The sequence below is a fragment of the Macrotis lagotis genome, chromosome 3 (assembly GCF_037893015.1).
Source record: "Macrotis lagotis isolate mMagLag1 chromosome 3, bilby.v1.9.chrom.fasta, whole genome shotgun sequence".
Lineage (NCBI taxonomy): Eukaryota > Metazoa > Chordata > Mammalia > Peramelemorphia > Peramelidae > Macrotis > Macrotis lagotis.
In genome coordinates, this window is record NC_133660.1 from 51,923,744 (window position 1) to 51,936,840 (window position 13,097).

Here is a 13,097-nt window from a genome sequence, read left to right on the forward strand (position 1 = left end):
AGAAAATTAACTACACGATTGATAATCACACTTGTAACCACTACATGATCAAACTTGTAACCATATGAACTATATGATTAATGATGAAAATTGTACACTTTGTAACCAAGGAAATGATTTTAGTTTGCTTGTTTCATATGATTCTGAAACTATAAAAATGAATCTAAGCAGCTGACAGTCAGTCAACCTGCTCCTGCCTTTACCCCTTTGTTGACTCAACTCATTTCACCTACTCTGTCCCTCCTGTCAGGTTCCAAGGACCCCGCAGAGGCTGGACCCCCACACCAGTCAACCTTTTGAGGCTATAAATTACCTTATTTCCCCATGCCAATAAAATCAAGTAAGCAAAATCTTCCCCCCCCCAAAATTTTAAAACAAAGATTGAAATAAAATTATGAGAACTGTAATAGTAGATTGCAAATTTCAAATAATTCCTTTTCACTGGGTCAGATTTTGCCATTAGCCCATCTTATCCAGAGAGACAAGAATCATGAAAGGATGTTCAGCTCTAGGTGCCATGATTCTGGGAATAATTCTACTAGAGAAAGATAATGTAGCAGTTGCCATTCAAAGGCGTTTCCATTCATAGCTTAATAGGATAAGGTGATTTGGAACTAAAAATGACCTTAGAGGTCTCCAGTTCAATACCCTTATTTACATCATTTGCCCAGTTAGTTCCAAGAAGTTAGAATAATATAGTTACCAATTCTTAGAGTCCAATAGACATTGACAAGTCCAGTGAGAATGATTGTCCAAAGGTTTTAAGGAGTTTTAAGGAGGTAATGAGTCTCTCAAGCAGATCATCTGGTTCTCTAAATACACATATATTCAGATACCTTTCATATACATTTTTTAAAAAGATGCTATTACCTGATCTCTTCTTCTATGAAGTTAGAATATGAAAGGAAAGTGGACATTTGCAATGCCCACAATGATATCCATTGTATGCTAGAGTTGGAAGATGTATTTATTGTCTACCTCCTTAAAGAAAGAATGGGCGGTTTCCCCATTGTGTAGTTTCAAATGAGTCCACTGAAACCAACAGATGCAAGGATTAAAGGGAGTCAATCTTATAAGTCTTTTTAAGTATAAAAAAAAATTTAGATATAATTTAGGTCAGCTAAAGTCATGGTCAAAGGAAATGACATGAATACTTTATTAAGATACAATCCAAAAGACTTAGAATAGAATCCAAATTCCAGACATTTTAAGGCTTGCCATCATTAATGATATCTAACAAGGACAGACTTTCAATGAAATTAATACTTGAACCAGTCACTTGACTTCCGACCAAAGTTCCCTTCTAATGGATGTTCCTTTCAAAGCTGTCACTATACATTTAGAATCCTGATAAATAAATTATCTGCTGGGAATAGTTCAATATACATTAAATTCCTTGATTCCCTTCAACTATGGCATTGTGCTTTTTCCATTATGATTGTCCTTTTTACACTGAAATGTGATGCCTAAAAAGCAATGAAAGCTGATGGGAAAACCATTCAGGTTTTTTATCTTAATTTAGTTTAAGATTTAAATCATTTTGATTCAAACCAGAATTGTTTTAAAATAAAGAGTACTATGGCAAAACAAAGAGAACCATGCTTGGAAAACAGTGGGTGACCTGATTAAAATGACCTGAATTGCAGCATTTAGATGAACACTGCAAATCTTTGACATTTTTCTGTTTCTGTTTTGCTCAAAATCACTTATAGAAAGCTAATAATTGATTCTGTAACCAGAAGTTGAGAATTATCCTTATTTCTCTTTTACTAGTCCAAATGATGAGGCAAACTGAATGACAAATTATTCCAGGAATCAGTTCCTAAATCCTATGCAAATTAATGCACCAATCATTGAAACAGTACTTTGAGAAGGCCAAATAAACTAAAGGAGAGTAAGCGGAAGCTTCCATTGAGCTGTGTTCCATTGAAACACTGTAGCAATATGGAATTTAGAAGGGTTTTCTTTGGACAGGCCTTGGGTGTGCATGGTACTAGCTGTGCAAATAACAATAGCTCACTACCCATACTTTTTCAAGTATTGTTTTTGTAGGCATCATTATGCCTCAAATTAATAGATATACCCCAAATAAAAGTTGAAGATGCGACAATTTTTATAAAAGTATTATTTAAATGTCTTCTTATATAATATACACAACTATATCATCAAATGCATTTAGAAATGTTAATGCTCTCTAGTCTGAATGTAAGTTAGAAACTTGACTTTTGATGTATGCATTCTCATTGACATTAACCAAACCAATGTCTACATTGCCTTTACATAACATATGCATGTTACTAAATAACTGAATACACATAAAATACTAATGAGACTCAGCAGACTTACTCTGGCTTTTTATAAATGTTTGAATTCTCATTTATATTAATGTGAAAGTTGTAAATTTATTGCCTAAAAATGTATATATAAACAAATAGACATAGAAAAGCTAATATGAAATTCAAAATTACCTTCACTCATATTTGCACAATGATATCAATAGATATAGTGATAGTTTTTCTTTAGACCAAAGTAAATGATGAGTATGAAACTAGCATTTTTAACATAAACCAGTGCCTTGAATTTTTCATGTATAAATTTAATTTTGTTTATAAATTTCACTAATTTAATTAACTGACAGCATCTTAAGGAAAGAAGTCACTTCAAAATTAGGTACCAATATTAAAACCTCAGGGCAAAAGTCTATTCTCTGCATCAAAAAAAATAAGAAACTGCAGTATAATAAAGGTCACCCTCAAAAATGATGCCATTATCATATAATAAAGGCCATATTAAGGCAAAAACCTTGGAAAGAGTCAAATAGATGAATGTAGCTAGTGCTAGGATATTCTAAGACCCCCTTAACAGAAATAACAATTTCCACATTGTTCAAAACAAAAAATGCACCTTTGAGCATATTGGGAATATCATGATAACTTTTTTGCTCAGCCCTGAAGCCTCTCCAAGTCAGTCCTGTCTCAAATTCCAAACATTAAACCAAGTTGAACTTGGCATTTTGTTGAACTTCATCTTTCACCTACATTTTTTCTTACAAATATCAGATTCTCCCAGGCATCCTCAACAGAGGATACTGCCTCCTCTGTTGTGGCTGTCCCAGCTTCCTTAATATCTCTCATGAGTGCCTTACTACAGTAGCCCCGGGAATCCTATAGCCAGAACCAGGATCCCAGCCACCCAATTTCAGCAAATGGGTCTCTCTTCTCTTGATATTTCTTATTAGGGTAAACCAACCTTAGTCTTCAGAAGAGACATAAGAAGGGATGCTTTTTTTGGTTTGATTTTTCTGCAAGGAGCTGAGAGAGCATCTTTAGTTGCTTCTCTGGCTTTCAGCATTGCCCTTACCTGGTACACATTGGGTCATGTTTGGTCTCCAAGTTCTAAGAATACTCATGAGTTTTATAGTGAGTGATGTATCTGCTGAAGGGCTGTGATGGTTTGAGATAGTAATTTCTCCCTAGAAGTTTAGGATTGCCAAACTAAGATTTAGGGGTTCCTTCTAGCAAACAATCAATCCATGGAGAGTTAACTGTGCAGTAAACTATGGAGCAGGTAACTCTACTGGGCACTGTAACCAAAGGCAGACAGGAAACAGTTCTGCCCTCACGAAGCTTATATGATGGCCCCATCTTTGACACCTGCTTTAGAAAAGTAGTCATTTCAAAATTATGCATAGATATTAAAACCCCAAGACCTAAGTTCTACCCTCGGCATGTGAGAAAAATAAGAAAAACCAGCCTAACAAAGGTCACCCTCAAAATGACACCATCCTACCACATCTGGAAATCTTAGCTGTGGCTTAGTGTGAGGGCTGACCCGACACAGGTGAGCGTCATTGTCAGGTGACCTCATCTCTCTCCGGAGGTATAGCACACACTTCTCTTCTCCAGAGGTGCTTATGGGAAGGTGAAGAGCAGGTGGAGGAGCCCCTCTGAAAGGGGGGAGGGGGTTAATAGGCATCCCTTACGTTTAGGGGGTTAAAAGCTGCCTGCAAGTAGTGTCCTTTCCTGCCCCCTCCCCAGCGGTGTAAGGGTGCCAATGTGAGCAGGTGTAACCCCCCCCCCCCCCCGGGCTGGTTCCTGCGCCAGCTCAGCCCCGGAGGGCGAGGGCTCTGCGGGTGGACTGAACCCTAGAGGACGAGCCTAGGGGGCTGCAGGCGGGCACCCACCTGACGAATCCGGGTCGGGTTTGGCGGCGGAGAAGCCCCGCCTCCCGGGGCCGGGGAGGTGGGCGAAGCCATCCTCGGGCTCTCCTCCTCCTGTCACTGTCGCCCGCACCCTGGGGCTCCCGCAGTGCCTGGCCGGCGCTTCCCAGGCCCGAGCTCCCCTCCAAGCAGCAGCCCGGAGCGCGGGGCCAGTGTCCTGGATTGCATAGGATGGCCGCCTCCTGCTGCGACGTGCCGGCTCTGGGGGCTCTTCTGGCCCGCCCGTCCCCGCAGGGCTCTGCCCCCGCTGCCGCAGCTCCTGCCGCCGCCGCTGCTGCCACAGCCTCCCTCGCTTCTTCTCCCAGCCCACCTACCTCCCAGCTGCGGGGATCAGGGCCATGGTGCCCCTGGGGCGTGGGCACCGGGGGGACGGAAAAAATCCAGCCAAGAGAGGTGGCCACCCAGCTGATCAAGGAGTGACCTTCTTCCTCCCGGGTGGGATGGGTGCGGTTCTCCCAGAAGGGACTAGGGGGCTTCCTTGCGTCCGCGGCTGCTGCAGTAGCAGCCCAGGCGACAGGGAACCCCTCTGTCTTCAGCCCCCAGCCTCTGGGTGTGTGTATGTGGGGGCGGGGGTGCCCTACGTGTGTGTAAGTGAGAGAGAATATGAGGGAGCTCTGAGGTGATTCTAGCAGCTGCGCCTGCTACTGCTAGCCCAGCCTGGAGGAGGAGGAGGAGGAGGAGGAGATCATGGACAGCTCTCAGAAATGTGTCTAGCTGCTGAGCAAAAAAGGAAGGCTGGAAAGAGGTTGTTGGGCTTTCTGGCACATTCACAATCAGAAGTACATGCATGAGTCATTTCCACAGGGTTACTCTTGTTTCACAGACCCACCTTCACACTCCTTTCCAATCTTTCCCATTCAGTCCCCCTCATCCCTCTCTCCATACACACACTTGATTTATTCTGTTCATACACATACACATACACACACATATGTATATGCTTCTGTGTGTATGTGTGTGTCTGTGTGTGTGTGTGTGTGTGTGTGTGTGTGTGTTTGCTTCTAAATAGACCTTTCAGGTAGTTTAGAGGAGAAATCTTGTGCTAAGAGGGAAAGAATCCTGTCTAATGAGTCATAAATTCATATCAGATATAAAAGATGCAATTTGCTCCCTCTTTTAAGGGTCTAATTGATCCCTCTAATTCTCAGATCTCCCCTCCCACTCCTTTGGAGAGATTTTTTTCCCCCTACATTGTGAGACATCTTCCTCTAACCCTGAGTCAGTGGAGTAGTCTTGGTCACATTCCAAGGGTGAATGCAACCACTCAGTTCACATGCACCACCAGGTCCTTAGAAGGTCAGGGCAAAGTGGGGAGGAGAACCTTTGCTAAAAGAGTTTGGAGGTGGTGCTGTCATTACCCCACAAGCCCAGATATTTGCTCTTCCATCAAATTCTCCATGACTCAAGACAGAGCAAGTTCAAACAGTTGTGTTTATCTTTCTAGGGAAAAGGGACAAACCAATACATATACACATTTATCTATGTATAATGAATATGTGTCCACATATAGATGTATACTTACAGAATCAAACATTTCAATTCACTGAAAATTAATTGAGTGTCTACTATTTGCAAAACACTAGGTAGACTTGGAGAAAGTTACAAAAGTAAAAAGTCCCTGACATCAGAGATCATCTGCTAAAATAGCCTCATTTTACTTATCCTACAGAGGATAAATGAATTTCCTATGGTCATACAGGTAGCAAGTGTTAAAGTCAGAATCTTAATCTAAGACCTCTGAAATCCACTCTTTCCCCTTGCCTCACTCTGTCCATCCTATCCCACAAGCAGCTTATAATTTTACTATGGAACAAATCCTTAAAATGGCTTTTTTATTCAACTTAAGATGTTAACAATTTGATCTCACAGAAAGGATGATGACTTTTCATTTTTTTTTGCCTAAGTGAGTTTCTAGCAACATCCCAAATGCTGAGAGTGGTAAAGGATCACTCAGTTTTCAAAGTTCACTTATATATTCCCACAATCCTCTTTCCATAGAAATCCAAAGTGGAACATCAAGAACAGTCAAGACTTCCTTTATCCTTGGCTTCTTTTCAGCAGTCAGAGAAGCCAGGAAAACTTGGGTCCTTAACTACTTTCTCTTCCACATTCAGAGCATTGGGCCACTGTTCAAAGATGGCTCTACTTGTAAGAATAATTGTTTAATGGCTTAGAGTGAGCATGCAGAACAAATGTCTAATAAAAGTTTATATTATAGTATAGTGGATAGAAGGCTATGCTTGGAACCAGGAAGACAGATTCACATCTTCCCTCTACCATGTGGTCTTGGGAAAGTCATAATCTCTCAAATACCACTGCAAATTCATTAAAGACTATATATGACAGATGAGCTGCCAATGTCTTTGAAGGATCTTTCCATAGAGGGAGTTCCTCATACTGTTGAAAACAAAGATCGAAACCAAAACAAGAAGCAGCAGTAGCATTGCATTTGTTCAGGTCTTAAGAATCCCATCTCTGGAAGGGACCTCTAGTTAAATCTGGTCACCTACTTCAATCTCTTCATTTTACCTCTGAGGAAAGTAAGGCTTAGTGAAGATGTGATTTGAACCTAGCTCCTCTGACCAGACCACACAGGCATGAATTATCTTATTTGATTTTAACAACAGTCTTACAAGGTTGTAATAAAAGAATTACTCTCATTTTGCAGAGGAGGAAACACAAAGCTAACAAAGCTAAGGTTTTTTTTAACTACATCCCCACTACACTTTCTACCACAATTCTTTATAATTCCCAGCTTTCATTCAAGGACAAGGGATACTCAGCCAGAACAATGGAAAGAAACCTATCAATAAATTATGTCATCTTATGTATATAAAATATTTATATAATGAAAAGAGGGAAGTACTCTCATTCTTTTTTGCTTTAGAAACACAAAAACCAGAGTTACCTTGTTTCAGGGGCATTATTTGTGTATTCTACATTACTGAACAGAAATTAGAATACTGAAACAGAGAGAAAAGAACTCTAAGATTGAGTAGTTGGGGGAGGGGAAGGGGAAAGGTATCCATCAGATCCCACCTCTGAAACAATTGCTGTCTAGGTGACTTTAGACAATCCTGGGTCTCACTATCCTCACTTGTATGACCTCAGGTCCCTTAGAGTTGTAAATCTATAAGCCTATGATGTATGTAATTCTAGTCTAACACTATAACTTCTGTTCTGCTTTAGAATGAGGCACTCAATCCAGAGCAGGTCCTCTTGGGATGGGGATGGGGGTCTCTAAGGCTAGGGATTAGCTTCCTTCTCATATGCTCTGGCTCTTTATAGCCTCTGATGCCAGCAGTCCAGGGGAAAATTTATTAAAGCTCCTGCCTAGGTTCTCTTCAAAGGGTAAAGAAGAAAAGTAGAATATGAATCAGGAATGGGACAGATTTATTTTCTGAACACAAAAGAAATGGGAAATGTAAAATATAAGCAACTTAAAATCTTAAAACAAGTTTAAGTAATGAATTTATAATTACTATTTTATCTTTCTAGGAGAATGAGATTTAACCCTCATCAGATATAAAGCAGCTAGCTGATTGGTGCATTAAATAGACCTTGTTACATTTTATTTTGGCTATGCCCTCAAAATCCATGCAATTGACCACCACACCTCTGTCTGTGTTTCTCCTTTGGTTTATGGTCATGGGCTCTGATGGAGTAACTCTCCTGTTATTAGTCAGCTCTATGCAAGGGACCTAGGACCTCTGGAACTCTCAAAAATCACAAAGTTGTTTCCAACTCTAAACATGTCCTTCTCAATATTAGTTTCATTAATAAAAAAAAAACACAAAGCACAAAAGTAAGTCCAAGTTCAAGTTCATCTAACTAACCCATTTTAATCTACCTTCCACACAGGAGCAGTCAAACTGCTGCTTGAACAAAAGTCTAACCCTCCCCTTCTCTTCATGGAAACTCCCAGGTGATGTTGCCTAAAGGGTGAAGGGGAGTAATAGGTACCTTCTTTTTTAAAATTTATTTTTATTAAAGATGTTATTTGAGTTTTACAATTTTCCCCCATCTTACTTCTCCCCCCCCACGGGAAGCAATTTGTCAGTCTTTACTGTTTCCATGTTGTAGTAACAGGTACCTTCTTAAAGGTCCAGCAACTCTTTGTTTCTTCCCCAAATTATTTTCAGATCTCAGTCATAGAAAGTCAGCAGAATATACCATGGAAGCAATGTAAAGACTGGCAAATGGCCTTCTGTGGGGGTGGGAGGAGGGAAGTAAGATTAGGGGGGAAATTGTAAAACTCCAAATAAATATAAAATAATGCTCTAAAAACAATACCAAAAAGAAAAGAAAGTCTGCTGGAAGCCTTCAGGAGGCCCTAAGGCACCAAGTACTGATCTAACCCATAGGACTGATTAAAAGTAGGTAAGGAAACTCATCCAACCTTTCTGGAGAGAAATTTGGAACTACGCCCAAAGGGCAACAAAAATGAGCATACCCTTTGACCCAGCAATACCACTACTGGGTATGTACCCTGAAAAGATGATGAAAAAGGGTAAAAACATCACTTGTACAAAAATATTCATAGCAGCCCTGTTTGTGGTGGCAAAGAATTGGAAATCAAGTAAATATCCTTCGATTGGGGAATGGCTTAGCAAACTGTGGTATATATGTATGTCATGGAACACTATTGTTCTATTAGAAACCAGGAGGGACAGGATTTCAGGGAAGCCTGGAGGGATTTGCATGAGTTGATGCTGAGTGAGATGAGCAGAACCAGAAAAATACTGTATACCCTAACAGCAACATGGGGGCGATGATCAACCTTGAAAGACTCCCTCATTCCATCAGTGCAACAATCGGAACAATTTTGGGCTGACTGCAAAGGAGAGTGCCATCTTTATCCAGATAAAGAGTCTTGGAGTTTTAACAAAGTTCAAGGACTATTCCCTTTAATTCAGGGGGAAAAAAAACAGATATCTTATAGCTATATCTTGTTTTTTCTTAGACTTTTTGTCTCTCCCTTAAGGATATGATTTCTCTCTCATCACACTCAATTTGGATCAATGTACAACATGGAAACAAAGTAAAGTTGACAGATTACTTTCTGTGGTGGGGTGGGGGGGTGGGGGGAGGGAAGTAAGATTGGGGGAGGGAAGTAAGATTGGGGGGAAAATTGTAAAACTCAAATAATATCTTTAATAAATTAAAAAAAAATTAAATCCATGGTTAGGAGGAGAATTCTCACCCAAGCAAGGGCTATGATTACCAAAGATAAAATGGGCAATTTCACTTACAAAAAATTAAAAATTTTTATATAAATAAAATCAAGATTAAAAAGTAAAACTATCAATTGGGAATCATCAATAAAAATGAATGAAATGAGCATTTCTAAACTCTATGTGGCAGGCACTATAGATATAAAGAGATAGAAATAGAATAAATACAAAGAGAAAAAGGTATGGCAGTCTTTGCCTTCAAAGAGTTTATATTCTTTTTTTTTTTTAGGTTTTTTTGCAAGGCAAATGGGGTTAAGTGGCTTGCCCAAGGCCACACAGCTAGGTAATTATTAAGTGTCTGAGACCGGATTTGAACCCAGGTACTCCTGACTCCAAGGCTGGTGCTTTATCCACTACACCACCTAGCCGCCCAAGTTTATATTCTAATAGGTAAAAACCACAGATGGAGAGTGGTGGCTAGGGAAGGGAGTCTTAGTAAGAAAAATCAGAGGGATGGAAATAGAATCATAGAATAATTGATTGGCACATCCTTTCCAGAAGCAGTATTGCTGAATTGAATATTTGGAGAAGAGGAATAAAAAGTCGGAGATTAAACAGTTTAGTAGACTACCTTGAAGATAGACAGAAGGAACAACAGCATGGGTACATATTGAATTATAAATGAAAGTTCACCTATTAGAAGCCAAGGGATCCAGGGCAGTTTTTTGAAGAAAATTGGAAGAAATTTGGAAGAAAATTAAGCCTGAATACAGGAGCATAGCCATAGATGGTTTATGTCTGATATTCGTCTATGAGGAATTATTTTTTAATAAAAGAAAAGCAAAAAAAATTACCAATTGATAGTCAAAAGATATATTTTTCAGAAGAAATGACATCAACCTATGAATTTATGAAAAATATATTCAAAATCATTAAAAAGAGATTGTGAAGTTAGAAAGTTTCTAGGAAATGCACTTTGGAAGGTATGCTTTGGAAGGAGCTCTTATTGCTATCATAAGCAAATGGAATAAAATATGAGGTGATTGTGCTTTAAAAAAAGTAGGTAAGGAAGCTCTGAACATATTCTGAGTAGCCCTTACAGCTTTATGATTTGATTTCAGATCTATTAGATCTAAAACTATTAGAAAAAAAATAGCTTTATTTATTTCTCTTAGAAAATCTTGGAAATTTTATCATCTGAAAAACAATTCAAAACTCTGTCATTGTACTTCCCTGCCATTCCACAGAGCTCTAACTTCTGTACAAGATATTGCAATTATTTCATCTGAGGATCCAAAATATTTTATTTGGTATCAATAAGAATATTCCCTGTACAGTCATTATTTCCCAAAGCTGAAAATGTAAGATATCTTCAATGCTTATCCTTAGAAACTTTTGCCCATCAATCAGTGTGATTAAAGAATCAGTTTCATTCAACATGAGATATATGTAGAAATGAAAGGTCATATGTAATTCTTTTTGGATGATGTCATGGGGCTGCTTGCCCTCCAAGAAGAGGAAGCCAAGAGCTCTGCTGCATAACGACTTTGCTCAAATCAGACCAACCTGTGGAATCCTATCTTGCAGAACATGTCAGCGGATTCTGTTAGCTGTGGCTAAATCCTGGGACTGTATATTATTTCAAGTTGTGCAACAGTAAGTCTTCTTAAATATTTCCCCTGCCTGTCCTTGACCCACTTGAGCATACCTAGGAGATTTTTGCAGGACTGGTAATGAGCACAAATTAGAAGTTAAATTGTTTGTCTTTCAATGCTTCCCAACTGTTTCTCCCTACCCATCCACCTCTTTCTTTTCTTGCATCAATTTCTTGCACAAGCTCCTTTAATCTGTTAAAAGGTATTCTTAAGAAACAATGATAATAATAAAAATTCATATAATGCTTTGAGGTTTGCAAAATGCTCCCACTCAAAACGTTTGTTGAATTGCATTGAGTTCTAAAGTGACTGCTAACAGCTGTTACTCCTCTAATAGGACATGGTCAGTTTCCTTTTTAAAATTGTCATTTGATGTTCACTATTTATAGTACCTTCTAAATGTCTTCTTTTTTTACTTTAAACTTTACCTTTGCATTCTGAACTTAAACATCAAAAAGGCAGTACACAGCAGTACACAAGAAGAAGAATCTTTATATATAAAATGATGAATCTCCATTTCCCAGTGCTTGCTTCCCTGCTCCCACCTCATGTCCTCTGGAAGAAAGTATTGTGATGTATATTCCTGAATGACTAGTCTACTAGTCATTGACTTTGCTTATTTTTCTATCCAGTTCTAAAATACGTTTAAAAGGTCATATTGGAAGACATTATGTGATATGAAAGTCTTCATATCTTCCAATTCTTTTCCTCATTGTTTATTTCTCTCATATTCTTCAGTCATCAGCAAATGTCTGGTTCCTAATGTATCTTTTCCCCAAAGTCACATAAACATTTTATAGATTAAATCAATCAATATATATTTACTGAACATCTAGTATATGTCCAACATAGTGCTAACTTGGAAGATTCATAGGACTGAAAAGAGCCTTGAGAAAACATGTAATCCAGACCCTTGTAATAAGGTAGATAAAGATCTAAATCATGAAGGGAAAATGTTCATGTTATCTCCTAGTTCTGGAGGGTCAAAGATTCTTTTTTTTAAATTGTTTTTTTGAATTTTATTATCCCCCCATCTTGCTTTCCTCCCCACCCCCACAGAAGGCAGTCTGATAGTCTTTACATTATTACCATGCTATACATTGATCAAAATTGAATGTGTTGAGAGAGAAATCATATCCTTAAGGAAAAAATATAAAAGATAGCAAAATTACATAATAAGATACATTTTTTAAAAAAATTTAAATTACGGGGTGGCTTAGGTGGCACAGTGGATAGAGCACTGGCCCTGGAGTCAGGAGTATCTGAGTTCAAATCCAGCCTCAGACACTTAATAATTACCTAGCTGTGTGGCCCTGGGCAAGCCACTTAACCCCATTGCCTTGCAAAAAAACAAAAACTTTTAATTAAAGGCAGTAGTCTTGGGTCTTTGTTTAAACTCTGTATCCAAACTTTCTTTGGATATAGATGGTATTCTCCATCACAGATACCCTAAAAGTGTCCCTGATTGTTGCATTGATGAAATGAGCAAGTCAATTAAGGTTGATCATCACCCCCATGAGATTAGGGTATACAATTAGGGTACTATTAGGGTATACAATGTTCTTCTGGTTCTGTTCATCTGGTTCAGAATCAGTTCATGCAAATCCTTCCAGGCTTCTCTGAATTCCCATCCCTCCTGGTTTCTAATAGAACAATAGTGTTCCATAATATACATATACCATAATTTGTTCAACCATTCCCCAATTGATGGATATTCACTCAATTTCCAATTCTTTGCCACCACAAACAGAGCAGATATGAATGTTTTTGTACAAGTGATGTTTTTACCTTTTTTCATAATCTCTTCAGGGTATAGACACAGTCAGTAGTGGTATTGCTGGATCAAAGGGTATGCACATTTTTGTTGCCCTTTGGGCATAATTCCAAATTGCTCTTCAGAAAGGCTGAATGAGTTCACAGCTCCACCAACAATGCATTAGTGTGAGGGTCAGAGATTCTGTGGAAGGGTTCTTAACCTGTGGTTCATGAACTTGATTCTTTAATATATTGATATATTTATTTCAATATGATTGGCTCCCTTTTTAATTC

The 13,097-nt window shown here is 38.7% G+C and overlaps 1 protein-coding gene across 2 annotated transcripts in view; it reads right to left on the reverse strand.

Moving 5' to 3' along the window:
- Window positions 1-4,341, reverse strand: part of ANK2 (ankyrin 2) — a 752,311-nt gene extending 747,970 nt beyond the window's left edge. The window contains exon 1 of one of the 2 annotated variants that reach the window (XM_074228643.1): window positions 4,184-4,341. In XM_074228643.1, coding sequence (XP_074084744.1) covers window positions 4,184-4,255 — 72 coding nt within the window. In that variant the 5' untranslated portion in view covers window positions 4,256-4,341. The remainder of the gene's footprint in view (window positions 1-4,183) is intronic. The other variant, XM_074228650.1, reaches the window with a different exon arrangement.
- Between the last annotated feature and the right edge of the window lie 8,756 nt (window positions 4,342-13,097).